Source organism: Barbatula barbatula (assembly GCF_947034865.1).
Source record: "Barbatula barbatula genome assembly, chromosome: 15".
NCBI lineage: Eukaryota > Metazoa > Chordata > Actinopteri > Cypriniformes > Nemacheilidae > Barbatula > Barbatula barbatula.
The window spans coordinates 15,517,453-15,533,276 of NC_136778.1; the positions used below are offsets into that span (position 1 = coordinate 15,517,453).

Below are 15,824 nucleotides of genomic sequence, written 5' to 3' on the forward strand. Positions count from 1 at the left end.
TGCTTTCACATTTGATATGTAGCGTTAAGCATAGCTAGCATCAATGAATCGTGGTACTTTTAAATACTATGGCATAGTGTTTTTAGTATATTCTACTAATAAGAAGAAAACAACTTGTGACTTAATATGTATAGAGAGGTTTTTTACATCATACTTCATTTTAAACAAGCCTAGCCAACGTATTCTGAGCAAGCCTATGCAGAATACCTAAAATGACTAGTTGCAGCTAAGCCCTTTATAATGCTATTACACTCCAAGATACATACATATAACTAAGAAATACTGCTTTATTGCTTTTTGTTAAACCTTACTGAATATGGTCATTCTATGTAGCTTAAAAGATCTCGGCTGGTAATGAAAATATAACAGGTTTAAACCCTGCAACACCTATTACTACCACTCTTTAGAACCAAATGTTCTGTTTTTGTGTTATTCTTTAATGTAACGATAGCTTTATTCTATTTCCGTTAAATAACGTTATGTAATGAAGTTATTTCAGCATAAAAGCAATGAAGCAGGAGTTGGCCATACTGTATTGTGAAAATAGTCACAAGACACACAACTGTTTACAACATAACATGTCGTTCCTTATTGCGTGAATAAGAATTTGAGATTTTGTTGTTTAACCATCACTCTCAGCCATACAAAAGCACACATACACATACATACAAAGAACGCATTTGTCATTTGTCTGACTAAAAGTAACAACATTTCTCTAATAGTTCAATGGAAAAATTATCAAATGGCAAAGGTAAAAGCACACCATGGTTCCACATCATTAGTTCATGCCCCTGCTGACATGTACAAGAACACACACATACACACAGATATACACACGCACATAATACGACAAGAAGTTTCTGTTTCCACGTTATAAAACCTGATCCGAGCTTAGAAAAGGCATCAACATGCTGTGGGTGGAGGAACACCTGCAGTGTCTTGTTTAGATAATAGCATGTTTTGTCTTCTCGTTGCTGCCATGTGTTTCTTCAAGCACCATCTCTTTTTAATAGCATGTTGTCAAGAATTCCTGTCACAGTACATGGGGATCAATGCTGCAGAGAGCTTCTATGAATACTCGACATTGAAAAGTTAGGTGTTATCTGGCTCCATCTCTCTGATTCTAGGCTTCAATGTGCAAATGAGCGTCTCTTCCAATGACATGACTGACAGTAATCTTTACCGTGGTAATAGTTCCACTTAACCTGCACCTGCCAGTAATATCTAGCTTGGATTTATACATCAGACAAACTACAGTAAGACATCATTAAATAGTTACATAAATTCACTGTCTTTCAAAATAACAATGTCTGAGAATAAAGATTATGTAAGTTATTATTCCATGGTCTGTTACTGACCACTCGATTCCGATTGGCTGGAAGGTAATGCACCGGTAGTTCCACATTGTGGACGCAATCCCCCTCTGCTTCAGAGGCTAGCCGTGGATTATCCCTCTTATACCATGGTTATTTGCCAAGTTTAAGCTGTTATTGATGTTTACACTGTATTAATTTTTTTTTACCAAATTAACAAGTCAATGGCAGAATGTGTTGCAATATCACGCAATTTCATCAGCTGGTGCTGATGCAGGCATCTACCGAACTGTTGCCACGGTGACCTTCTGACTGTCAGTGGGCTGCTGGTCTACTGATCTGAGGTCAGTAATCCTGATATCCAACATATGACAAATTGTAGTGCTTAAGCAGGGAATAGGCTGGGGGTGGAGACTTAAGTGGAGAGGTCAGTTTGTCAATATGGCATATATACACGGCTCTAAAATATTTTGCAGCCCGTGGCAGAAAGTAAAAATGGCGACGTCTGGAAGTGAGGAATTAGACATCTCAGATGCGAGTTAGGCACACAAAGGGAAGGAGCATAGGAGTCGCCTTAGGTCTGTGTGCATGTGTATTTGAATAGACTTTTTGTATGTGAGTTTTGGTTGTTTGTGTTATCATATATGTGTGTGTGTGTGTGTCTTTGAAAGGGATTTGTACTGTATAAAACTGCAGCCTTCGGTGGTGTGTGCGGTAAACTTTTAGGGTCGGTCTACACATTTATTTGCATATCTTGTCCTTGCTTCTCACTTTGAAATACATTCTGTCAGACACACAAGCTGCAGCACCTGCGGTTAGGTATTTGTGAATCAGCAGGTACAAAAACTCTTTCACACAATAAGCACAGCTAGCAAGAAGGTACCCTGTAAGGCAAACCTTGAAAACAAGTACTGTAGGGTATCTTTTGGGGACCGTGGAAAACAATAATAAATGGCCCACAAGAACTCTGTATATTATTTTTGACACTGTTTTAAGTATTGCTTATAGGTTCTGGGGTGGAACGTGACCCATTCTGCCATTTTTGCATATTAATTCTAAATAAAATAGTAAGACATACATTGCAATTAGTTCATTAAAGTGAATTGCATTAAAAAAATCCTCAAAGAAAAAGCATTTCAGATCCTGACAGTCTGTGCCTAGTCATGCCGTTTGTGTGATAGAATCCTATTTGAATAAAGCTCCTTGCGTCTTTTAGCTCTTTTCATTTTCTGACACTCAAGCCTGGGCTTTATGTCTCTGTTTGTTTTTGTGCTAAGTTCAGAACACAACCTAACATCTCTCTAACAGTTTAACTTTCTCACACACTCGACTTAATGCTGAAAAAAAATGGGAACCTTAAGAGTTAGAAAACAGATAAGAAGCAGCGACAAGGACATGATCAATTAAAAGACTCAGACTACACAACACAACTCTACTGAACACAAATCAACACTGAGAAATCCCACGAATAAACCTATCCCACACGTGACTCACGTAGCGGGGAGTCTATGTTAAAACAGTACTGTACAGAAACTGTAGGCATTTGACAGCTGCTTTGCACCAGCGAGCACTCCAACACACTTCAGGGGCTCTTTGATTTGCCCGTCTTCCAGTGGGCAGCAAAATCAATAGCAGGTTATTCTGGTTTGCCAGGTATGACTAGCACGGACTCTCTGACCTTTCCCACGGTGCATAGGTTGTCTACAAGTCAATGGCCTTTTGTCCCTGGCCTTAATAGATATTCACTGTGCATTCAACCTGCAAAAATAAGAGCTCTGAGTTTTTATCGACAACTCTGAGACTTAAATGTTACCTGATGGGTCAAATCGATACAACGGTCTGAAATGTATTTCTGTGGAATGTTGAGGTGGAACGTTGAGTTTTTTAAAGCATAAAACAAAAGTGAGAGGTTGTTCAAATCTGAAACATAATACAGATGCACTCGGTTCCCAGGCACACTGTATCAAATACACAAGTTTTACATGCCTGGTAGTCAACAGATCTAGCTGGTCTTCCGACCTAGCCAGGACGGTTTTGGCCAACTAATACTAATACTCTAATACTTAATAAGCTGACAAGTGCCCGAAACCAGAAAAGCAGACCTAAAGGACCACCAAGCCAGCTTGGATCTGTTTAAGATGTTTCCGGCAGGGAGGACATCTGATATAAGAAAGACCATAAGAAAAACTATTTTCCAGAGGTCTGCAGAAGGTAGCCCTCCCTTGACAACACTCAGTGGCTCCCATTACATGCAAAATGACCTTTTCCGCAGTGGTCACTGCCAAGCATAAAGTTAGCATAGCAATGATGACAGCTGGAGTCTATCACATTAGGACCAGCAGGGCTGTTTAGCGATTCTGATGTGGCAGTGCAAGGACAGGACCGAGGTCTAAAGGCGCAATGTTAATGAACACACTCATGTCCAATGGACAGAAAGGGTCAGAGCATCAAGACAGATCAAGAGATTATGGTCACCGCTAGTATAACCTTTATGTAATGTACTTGGCAGAGGCATATCATACTATCTTGATTTACAGTACACCAGGATACCCAATAATCTCAGTGTTGGGTTTCTAAACATAGAAAACTATTTCTACAACTTATTTTTTAAGTACAATTATAGTAAATCAGTTGCTTTCAAAATTGTGCTGTTTTTCAATGTACCATGACAACATTAATGTTAAAATAAAACGTAAGCACTAGTTGCAGTCACATGGTTTGACACATAAACAACTGTACTTATGTATGCAACATTCATCATTGTTGAATTCATGAGCCCCTTAATCCTGTCTTTTCCTGTTTTCTTTTCAGTCCCTTCCAAAAAAGTATGTGGCACAACTGCAAATAAATACAAATCTACTGTAATTGTGTCCAACACTTTTATACCCCAGAATGATGTTTGTCACACATTCCTGAGAGAACAGCTGACATTACACAGATTCTTGAAAGTCTGTCCAACATGTGGCATTCATTGATATGTCATGTTTCAACCATCAAATGATTTGTTTTGTGCTTCTAAGTTGGTTTTGAAGAGCACTTTTATGTCCTTTCCTCTCAACCGCCTTCACAGAGAACTCTATCTTCAACATGCCAGTATCTCAGCAGCAGAAGCTTTGGTCCAAGTCATCTCTTTCTGTTTTGTCCCCTTAGCGTACTGTGATAGTCTTTCCTGCCCTGATGCATGGCCACACTGCCAACTATCTCTCCAAATACAGGGCTGACGCATTAACCTCTGCCAAGAGTCGCACACAACTTTACACAGGCGCCTGTTACTGAAAATCATATTATTATTTATCATCATATTGTTACAAGCCTGTATGACTTTTTTCTTTAGTGTCCTGCTCCTTTTCATGCAACCTAACCATACATTGACCTGGCCTGTCAAACTGCAAAATGGAGAAAAATCACCACAAAAGCAGGCAAATCTTATTTGTTCAATGCATGCATCTAGAGACCGTGAATAATCCATCCTGACCTTGTATCTGCTTATGTGCCCGTTTCCCTGACCTGACCTCTAACCTGTCTGTCTGCATGTTTAATTCCAATGAACACACATTAGACACATCATGGCTTCTTTTGACAGTAGGTAATTATCCACAACAAGACAGAATGACGACTTTAGAGATTTCAAGAGAAGATAGTCTATATGGAGAGATACCCAGGATCTACTGTAGCAGGTTACAAGGGGTGGGTAGAAATATTTGATTTTGTTTGATTAAATCTATGGGCAAATAATTGGAAGTGGAAAATATGTCTGTCAAAAGATTCATTCCATCTGTTGCATTTATTGGCTTTAGTAACTTTGTAAGGAAATAATTGATTCACTTATTCTCCATTTGTAAAACATCTGGTTTGGCATGGATGTGGGGTAGTCTTACTCATGAAGCTGTGGGGGTATACTGTTCACACAAAATGGCTGGCAACATTACTTCCAAAATTGTCATAGACTCTCTATTGTTCTGTCTATATCGACAGGCAGGCACAGACTACCTACAGTACACTAAACATTTAACTCCTGACCCCACAATTAAAATCCAACATCTCTATACAGCGCCGAATTGAGGCCAGACTACCACTGATAAAAGCTTTCTGATAAGCTTCTGAACAGACAGACAGCACCATAAGAGATGAACAAATTGCTTTGCAGGAAGTGTAGGCGATCAATATGAGGTTCCTAACAAGAAGACACTGCCCCAGTGTAAGGGAAGGTAGACAACTATAGCTGTCTCTGGGGATGCCTGATTAGAATTAGCGATTAAAGTACGAAGTTATGGGTTTATTGACAGGGCTGTGACGAAAAGGGTTCAATTGTTGCGCCGAACAGTTCTGGCTATTAATCAGAAGCAGGTTTTTAGCATACCATGACGAAATTCAAGCCGGTTTGAGGATGTATGATGTATAATGTACAAGGGTTTGGATTTCACTGTGGGTAGCATTACTCACGATTGAAGAGAAATAAACTTACAATGAGTCTACACTGGATGCGGCGCGGTGGAACTGACACGTCGCACCGAGCCGCATTGAGTGTGGACAAAGTTTAAATTGAAAATGGGTTCTAATCGTTCTTTAAACAACATTTTGTAAAAAGAAATCATGTTAAAGGGGTCATACGACATGGCTAAAACGAATTTTATCCTTTTACAGTGCATGTTTGTGTCCTCTTTGCCCCGCTGCTCTGAAACGCGCATATTTTTTACAAAGCTCATCGCTCTGAAAAGCAAGGTGTTCTATGATTGGCCAGTTAACCAGTGCGCAGTGAGTGGTCGAATACTGCAATATTTTTTTTGTAGATCCTTCTTAATATTACACACTGGACCTTTAAAAAGATCAGACTATAGACTGTAGTTCTCTCATAAACTCTAATAATAGTATAAAGGACAGCATAGAAAGTCAAATGTAAATTTCCATCTGTTCCTCGCATAAACCAAAAATCAGAATGTTGTTGAAACATACTGATCAACAAGTCTTACTAGACAAAATCATACTCGTTCACAAGATGAGGAACAAAATAAGACAAACGGACGGAGGATGATAACAGGTGGATGAAAAGAAAGAGAAAGATCACCTTTTCTGTCTTGAGAAGGACAAACAGCACCAGATGGGGTGAAGAATGGCCACTGCTTATTAGTCAGCAGAGCAGAACTCTGAAAGTGTACGTGTGTGAATATGTGTGTCAGAGCATTTATCTCCTGCTAGCTCTTCTTTAGTCTTTTGTTGTCCTCTAATGTCACTCTCAGTACAGCAAGCTACTGAATCACACCAGTGATCTGACAAGCTGACCGGAGCGCGGCTTGTCCTGTGGGCAGTTCAGGATGAGCTCAACTCATAAACAGTAGCAGGTTGAACATAGACGTAGAGCAGGTCTGCTCATACCTTTGACACAGAGTGTACAAAAGGTACAATGATGATTTCCCATGATGCAACAGTTTGTACAGTAGTCTGTAGAGTACGTCCAACCAAACACTTTATTAAGAACATAATGAAATGCATCAGATTGAAACCTATGTGAACATATATGCTAAACTGATTCTCTCTCTCTCTCTCTCTCTCTCTCTCTCTCTCTCTCTCTATCGCTCTCTCTCTCACACACACACCTCTCTGAAGTCTAATCAGTAAACACCATCACTCAAATTCTAGTCCAGTGCTGCACAGCGATTCTTACACACACTGTTTGCGTCTCTCTGACTGGCAGAAGATAAATGAATCTGCAATTCACTCTTCTCTCTTCCACTTTCACATTTAATTACACTCATAGCCAACTGCTGCCGCCTGCTTCACACACAGAGAAGGCAGATATCTTTTCTACACATGGGTAGGCCCCGGAAGGAGAAAGACAAACAGAGAGCGAGAGAAAAAGACAGAGACAGAGAGACTTAAAGATTGGGGAGACTTACAGGGAAATGACGAGACTTATTTCTCATCACATCTCAGCATCGTTTTAATTGCAAGGTAATTACTTTCGCAAATAGAGTGGAGCTCAGCCCAGCCGTGATGCAGAACTTGCCTCACGTCTTCCACAAACCTGACCTGCTTCATATCATCACAGATATGACAACGTAACCGTGAAAAACAGCTCAAGTCGTTGTTTGGGTGTGATTTAGCGTTTGCTATATAACATCATCATGTGTAATTTTGAGAACATTGATGAAAATATAATCTTGAAATCTTTAATATTGACTCGGACCTCTGCAACAGAGGTTCGGCGTTTTGTAGATGAATGAAGTATAATACTGTTGTCATCTTTAAGCAAACACAAGTGTAGGTGATCACACGAATAGGCAGGTAGCTGACAAAGGTCATACATGTTACATACAGATGGATTAATTTGGGCCAAAATGGGTTTTTTGCTGTCTTTAAGTTCTGTGTTGTACATTTTTGCCATACAATAGTATAAAAAACTGTAGTATACTATGATATTTACTACAGTAAACTGCAGAGAAATCCATTAAACTTATAGTGTTAAAAACCTTACTATAGTATACAGTACGTTAATATTTACTAGAATACCACAATTTGCCATAGCAAATACTACAGTAAACTTCAGTATTCGCTGATCTGAGTGTTCAGTTTCCCCACACTTTTATTTTGCTGATCGCTGCGAAGACGTTTGAGTTTCAGTCCGTGTTTGACAATAGCTTTCCTCAAACAATGAATTGCACACAAACAAGCGCAATGACAAAGACACTTTGCACAAGCAAACGGCTCTGTCTAATGCAAAACTGTTCCGCACGTGTGCTACACTGGTAAACACTTTGTGTAAAAAATAAAGCGAATAATATTAATATCAATAATATTAATATCAATATCAAAAATATTGTTCATTTCAATATTTATAATATTGTAAATGTAAATGTGAATGGTTTGTCTCAAAAGCTATACTATAGTCAATCGTTTAAAGCAATAAACAGTTATAATAACAGTTTTTATGACTACTTTAATGCGGTTAATCTCTTACATGATGCAACTTAAGCCTTGATGTCGCAGACAAGGTCACATAAATGTTTATTGACACTTGGTTACATTAAAACACCTCATATCACCAGTTCTAGTATAGAAGTTTGTGTACGCTCTAGCATAGGTAGCATGCACAGTTTGTGAATGATTATAATTATATGGGTCATTTGTATTTAGAAGCGGATTTTCTTCCCTGCTGTGCCTTTAGGGCTGATTTCTGTGACTCTTATGATGTTAAACCTCCCCATCACAGTTTACTGTGCAGAGAACTTTAACTACGTAAGTCGTACACAGTGAATTTTCCTTAAAACTGTGGGTGTATGTGTAATGCTGTATGTGGCAATTCACATTGCTCTTGTGACGTGAAAATATTAGCCCCACTACCATCTGTTAAACCGATCAATATTAACAAGAGTATTGGCACATAAAACAACCTATTCAATGAGTGACACTAAACACGAAAAACACTGTACCATAAATCCAAAAACAACAATAGCCTCTGAACATTTGCCGTGTCGAGCAGTTTTTTGATCGATGGATGCACTTTTTGGAGCTTCAAAAAGTCAACGCACATTCGCTCCCATTCTACCGCTTGGAAGTAAAAGGATATGTGGTATTATAACTTCGACTGCATCATTCTTCAAGAAGAATGTCATATTCAGTGAGGACGCCTTGAGGGTGAGCAAAATAAGGGGAAATCTTGATTTACAGGTGAAATGTCCCTTTAAGACTAGACTGAAACAGTCATAGATAATGTGTAAACGAACTTAAACACCTCAGTGTACGTTCTGGTGTTTAGGAATAACAATTCCAATCCTACTTTTGGTTTATTACCGCACCATCGCAAGTTCCTGAACACCAAATAATGCGCACCCCCAGCCGACGCGTCCCATTTGAATGCAGTGTGTTTTTAATAGGAGATTGCATAGCTGTCTCACAGCCATGGCGGATCTAATCAAGGCACCAATTACTGCGCACATGTTCCCATAGCAGAGTAAACACAATTACTGCTATCTGATTAGGCTGCCACCAAATAAATGCATCACACGCACACACAGCTGCATCAAACACGACCCAGGCCGAGCACGCACTCAAAAACAAACACACAATCACACACGGGCACATCTGAGTGCATCAACCAGCCGGATTTGTAAATGACAGTGAAGTTTATTAAAACACATCAGAGAATGGGGCTAATGAGAGAATGCAGAGTAGAAAGCAGAGAATCATTTCATTATGAACCGCAAGCGTTTTATTTCTCTGACAAAGAGCTATGGCAGCAGTCAGATGAATTGACTGATGCGTGATGCAAAAGCCGTACGATAGTTATCAGAGGGAGTGACAGGCAACTCAATCTGGCCGAGTTGTGATTGAACACTGATCTTAAAACACCTCTCATACCCGTCAATGAATGACTGGCCAGAAAAAACTACAACAACAAAGCAAAGCATCATTATTGAACTGTTTTTCAGACCTTTAAGATTATAACTCACGAATGGCCTCTGATGCTTGTACTTGATGTAACAGATTTATGACAGCTATTTACAGTATGAGCTTTAAAGGCATAGTTCACCCAAAAATGAAAATTCTGTCATCATTTACTCACCCTCTTCTCATTTCAAACCTGTATCATTTTTTATCCACAGAACACAAAAGATATTTGAAAGAATGTTGTTCACTGGCACACGTTGACTTACATTGGTTTTGTGCCCATACAGTAGAAGCGAATGGTTCTTTAAAATATCTTTTGTGTTCCGCATAAGAAAGTCATGCAGGTTCGAAATGACTAGACAGGGTGCGTAAATGATGACATCATTTTCATTTTTGGGTGTGCATAAAAGGTTGCCTGAAGTAAATGGTAAACTGCATGACGGATTTGCATCGAATAAAAAAGAATACTCAAAAACTAAAGACACTTGCTACTTAAAGGGACAGTTCACCCAAAACAGTTTCCAAACATGTATACATTTCTTTGTTGTACTGAACACAAATGAGGATATTTAGAAGAATGTAAGCAACCAAACACATCTCACTCCCCGTTTACTGCCATTTTAGGGCAAATAAATACTAGGGAATCAATGGGCGATGCGATCTGTTTGGTTACTGATATTCTACCAAATATCACAGGTTTATCCTGTGTGTATGTTTATGTGCATAAGGGTGAGTGACCTAGATTTTGGTAGTATTCTGGAAAATAATGGACTGTTTCTGGTTATCTTCAGCATAATTTGTTCTACAAAATTCTCACACACAGACGCACTCACGCACGCACACACATGTAATACAACCCATGCTTTTTTCATCAGGTAATCTCAGCTCTCCAAACAACCTAAATGCCCCCATCAACAATTATACCGTATCTTACAACACAACACACTAAAAGCAGGACGCGGGTCAATCAATAAAGATCTTATCCGAAAACCCCATCCACAGGGCTTTTCAGTGAGGATGAGTACCATGAGGAAAATTGCAAACAATTCGGCCGTTCTCTTCAATCTGGAGATTCAGACCTTCACTGACAAAGCAACCAGACATAAAACACGTCTGCTGGAGCTTTAGCGGTTTCTCAGCCCACAGTCCAGTTCATCTGAGACAGACTGTCACAGTGATATACCGGCAGCTCAGAGACACGGCTTTCATGGCTTTCCTTCAGAAGAATAGATCTACCAATCTGAAACATGGGCCGAAGAGTAATGTCTAAGTAAGGCCATATACAGAGGCAGGCTAAACAGAAAATAGTTTCAGTCGCTATCTATTATGCGTTATAGAAAAGTTATGTGTTGGTAACAGCATGAATGTGAGAAAATCATGTCAGCATTTTGACCAGCTAGTCCCCCCCATCCACACATCCAATCAGCAAATAATGGCTCATTTTGTAAAGTGATGTCATGGGTCAAAGGTATAACAAAAATAAAACTAAACCCATAATTATAAACTCAAAATACACTTTGAGTGTATTTTGGTTTATTTAAAAACCAACATACACACCCAGTTAAGAAACAAATTTAAGAAACTAAACCGATTAGAAGACTCTAATGCAACAAATTAAGACACAAACACACAAGCTTTCTGTTGCATACTATTTGCTTACCCATCTCAGCAGGCTGTGTTGTAATACGGTGTGATTATCCCTGATCGTCAGACAGAAAAATCACACAATAAATATTCACTTAATTAAAGCAGTGAAGTAGAGAACGAGACACAGCGAGAGAGAGAAACCTGAGGGTGGAAGTGAATGGGGCGTGAGGTTGCCCACCAGAGGAAAATATGAAAATATGGATGGCGTTCTATGTCATCCTATCAGTTATGCAATCCCAGTACCAAAGGTCTCATTGAAATGAGCTGAATGGTTACACATTAGTGCGTGAGGTTGTACAAAGGTTAGAGGAAAGAATGAGAAAATGAAAACCAGCAAGAAGTAAATCAGTAAATCACTAACCAACTATGCAAGTGACGTCCTCAAATTTAGTGAATTTGGCATTCTATGAATTTCTGCCGTGCCTTTAAATTCTCCACGTGTCATTCCACGTCTACTGAGCCACTCATACAATCAAAACAAACCTCAAGGTTACAAAGTAGGATACGAAACATTACTAAATGTAATTGTTTCCTGAGATTCTCAGAGCCCGGGAGTCATCAGGATGTTGACGGCACATACAAGAAATGACATTTCAATTAAAAAAAGGATGAGAGTAAAAAATGACCTTAGGAGAGGGTGTTTGTGGTGGGAAAACAAAAAAGCCAGAAACCGATCAGCTGCCTTGAGGTAGAAGAGGCCTTCACAATGAGTCAAAACCATCATTAAATACTGTGAGTTACTGTAGAAAGTCAAACATCTGGAGCATTTTTAGAATGGTATCTTTGTGTTATGTGGAAATAAGGTCATTTCGGGTTCACCAAACCTTTAAACAGAGGTGGAAAAAATATAAAAATATTTTACTCAAATACAAGTAGGCTACTACTACTTTGATGAAATTGTTCTGGAGTACTGGTAAAATTACCAGTCAAAACATTTACCCAAAGTAAAAGTTAATTTAAAAGGGAACTGCAACAAATTAAAAAAAAGTTGTCTTGTTTTGGAGAAATATAACTGAATCCTATAGCAGAAATATTTTAGATGTAATGCAGTGTGTATACACAAATTAAGGTTCAAAAACGCTGTATTTTCCACATACTGTGCATGTTTGTAACTCCTCTTTGCCCCGCCTCTCTGAAACACGCTGATTTTTTACAAAGCTCATCGCTCTGAAAAGCAAGGTGTGCTATGATTGGCCTGTTAACCTGTGTGTAGTGATTGGTCGTATACTGCAAGTGTGTGACGGAAATGTAACGCCTCTTACCATATTCGGAACATCAGGTCATCCAAAGCAATTGTACTGACAGGTCATAAAATGTCATCGGTACTTCCTTATATCAATGTGAGCCCGAATCAGATCCGGAAAATGCAGAAAATCAAGCCGAATACATCAACTTTGCCAGCGCGACTTGAGCAGGATGTAAAGGTTTGATAAGGTTTTATTAAAAAAACATATTGTTAAATAGCTATAGCTAACTGTTAGACTATAAACAAACAACAACATGCGCTACAAACACACAACAAACTCAACTCGCGTTTGTCCGTAACAATGAAAATATAATTACAGGTGAATCTGAAGCGCCAGATTGTCCTTGCGAAGTTGTAATCGTTTTTATCAAAAGCTTTTGGCACAGCACGTCTTGATCTCTGCCAGGTTCGTGAAGCAATCATCTGTGAAATGCGCTGCACACACTTGAATTTTCGGATTTGTACTGTTCTGGAACAGTATTATAAATAAAATGTAACCATTAGTTTTTAGTTGTATCATCTTCTGGAAGGGCAAACAGGCTTTCTTTTCCCAACTCAAACTACAGCATCTCCACGCCATGGCTGCGGCGGTGACGATACAATGAGATTTACAAGTATGCCCACCTTACTTGCCTATAGATTTGGGCGGTCTTAGTCAAATCATACCACGAAATGACGTACATTCGTGGGGGTGTGGTTACACGAGGCGTTTCAGGCAGGTCTGGGTGAGCATTCGCTTTTAGATAGAATGCATCTTTTGTTCCGACACTTTCATTTTGTCTAATACATACATGGGCAACTTATAACACACCAAAGACACAGAAAAACACGTATTCGCGCCATATGACCCCTTTAACGAAACAATTCTTAAATCATTAAATATTTTCTTTAGAAGCTTAATAAAAATCAATGGTTCACACTGCTACGTTTCAGCAGTGAAACCAGGTAAATGGCTCCATGTTTGTACGGAATGAGAGTAAATGTGATGATTGACAGTTGTAACCTGATCGTTTCCATGGCAACATTTTGCAGTTGATCGCAGTTAACAAGATACTTTAATCCCAAGTGTTTAATCTGTTTGATATGCATCTGCTGTTTTCGGCCAAAGAAAGTAGTTTTAACTAAAATACAGACAGCGACGCTGTGTTTTGTTTATGTTCAGAGCTTCACATCGAACTCTCGCGGTGTTGCCATGTTTACATATTTTTAAGAGCTTCACATTTGCTGTTTTGTATTTTATGATGAAGCTGCAGATACATTATATAGTTAGAAAAGTGAACAGTTGCGCGTGGTGGCTTTTTGCCTTATTAAATGTGTCGATTTGTAGGTTTATTTGGGGCTTGTCATTGTTTGCTGTTCATTTCAATGATATGATCTTGCAACACGGTCCACGGCAGTGCTGTGAGGCTTTTCAAAATGCATGAAATAGCAAGCATATTTTCGTATGACTTTCTTGCCCCGTGCTTACAGAAGACAGAGACATATGATGCACGTTTAAATATGTCTTTTAAGCAAAAGTTGTTCAGTTCGGTTCCATTCGACCGGCGTAAATGTCGTGCAGACACATTGGTGAACCGTGCGTCTACACGGGATGAAACACTTCATTATGCACCAATGTCGATTTGACTTTTACTACACAGTTCAAACTGCATATTAGTTACCAATGCAACAAGCATTATTTATGAGAATTATTTAAACAAATATATTTTATCTTCCATTTATGTATTGCACATTAGGATTTTTATAAGATGCTAGTTTGCACAGCGTCCATAATCCTGTCTTGAAGCTGAAATGGTTGCTTAAATATGGCCAGGGGTTTACTTCATTGTCTTCTGCAGTCAGAGTTCGGTAGGGTTTCACGATTAGAACAGTTGCACTACCGAAGTCTAACTTATCCGTCTCCATCGCTCTTCTGGTATTGGCGCAAACTTAAACTCGATCGCGCCCATTATTCACAGTCATTTCTTTTTCTTGCAATGTTTTCATTACTTTTTTACTCAGTAACGTATGTGATTTTAAATATAATGAAATGCAATACATCAAACTTAAGTACAAGTACAATTGTTTTTAAAGTGCACAAAACAACTACTCAAAACAGTTCCTTAGTTCTTAAACTCGAAGGATTGTAAGCATCACCTGGGTCATAGACTGCATGACATAATATTGCATTAGTCTTGCATCAGTCTGGTGTCTTCAACCTTGCCCTCAGGCAGAACAACATCTGCCTCTGAAGTATATCACAGAATATCTGTATGAATTACTAATATGAGATCCTTATTTGGGTCGGGATCTTCATCAGTGTCACATTGACAAAACCCCCAAATCTCTCTTTAGCATCTTAATCACCAAACACCATATGCTTCCTCCTGGGACTTTTCAAAACTATTCCCGTTCTTTCACTTGTACTAACCATATCTGACTCTAACTGACATCTTACAGCTGTGAAGAGAATGTGATGTGCAAAATTTCTAGAAATCTTGCAATACTATCATGTGTGCCTAGGATTACAGATTTACAGACTGCCCATAGCTAAACAGATTTACAAAAATGTGTCCAACACGAACGTGAACGCTGACTTAAACTATGGGACTTTGTAAAACAGGTGTGCTGTTAATTATATATGAAATGATGGGTTTTAATGTTAAACAATTTTACAAAACCTGTTTACATTAAAGAGGTCAGAGCCAGATCTAGGGAATACAGTCCAACCTCAAGGTGGGATCTTCTGATCTGGGCCAGTAAGCAAATACCCAGGACACCGTAACAACCACATAGCAATGTTTCTTAAAAAAACATGCCATTTTTCAATTCCAGCCACTTTGGTAAAACTGTAAAAAGATCCAAATGGAATTAGCAGGGAAAGGACAGAATGGGAGTTGCTGATAACAATGGAATGCAGAGATATAGACAGCTTAATGATCAGTCTCAGAGTTTAATAAACCCCTGCATGTCAACTCTGACAGTGATCCACATCTTCGACAAAAGACCAGTCTTGGAAAATGGAGCGCAATTCAGAACAAAATCAATTAAGCACTCAGTTCTGGCGATTACGATATCTCCACAACTCAAACACACGCGCACGCACACACACACACACACACACACAGGCTAATATTCCTATGTTGGCATGCTTTTGTTGTTTTGTGGAAGTGTAAATCTGACACCTGACTCTGACATACGGTAGAGAACACATACCGCCCCTGCTTTCCAACAACAGTGTCACATCTTATCAT

The 15,824-nt window shown here is 39.0% G+C and overlaps 1 protein-coding gene across 3 annotated transcripts in view; it reads right to left on the minus strand.

Moving 5' to 3' along the window:
- Positions 1-11,509, minus strand: part of dab1a (DAB adaptor protein 1a) — a 64,918-nt gene extending 53,409 nt beyond the window's left edge. For all 3 annotated transcript variants that reach the window (XM_079474188.1, XM_079474189.1, XM_079474187.1), the window contains exon 1: positions 11,359-11,509. In XM_079474188.1, coding sequence (XP_079330314.1) covers positions 11,359-11,362 — 4 coding nt within the window. In that variant the 5' untranslated portion in view covers positions 11,363-11,509. The remainder of the gene's footprint in view (positions 1-11,358) is intronic.
- Positions 11,510-15,824: the final 4,315 nt, after the last annotated feature.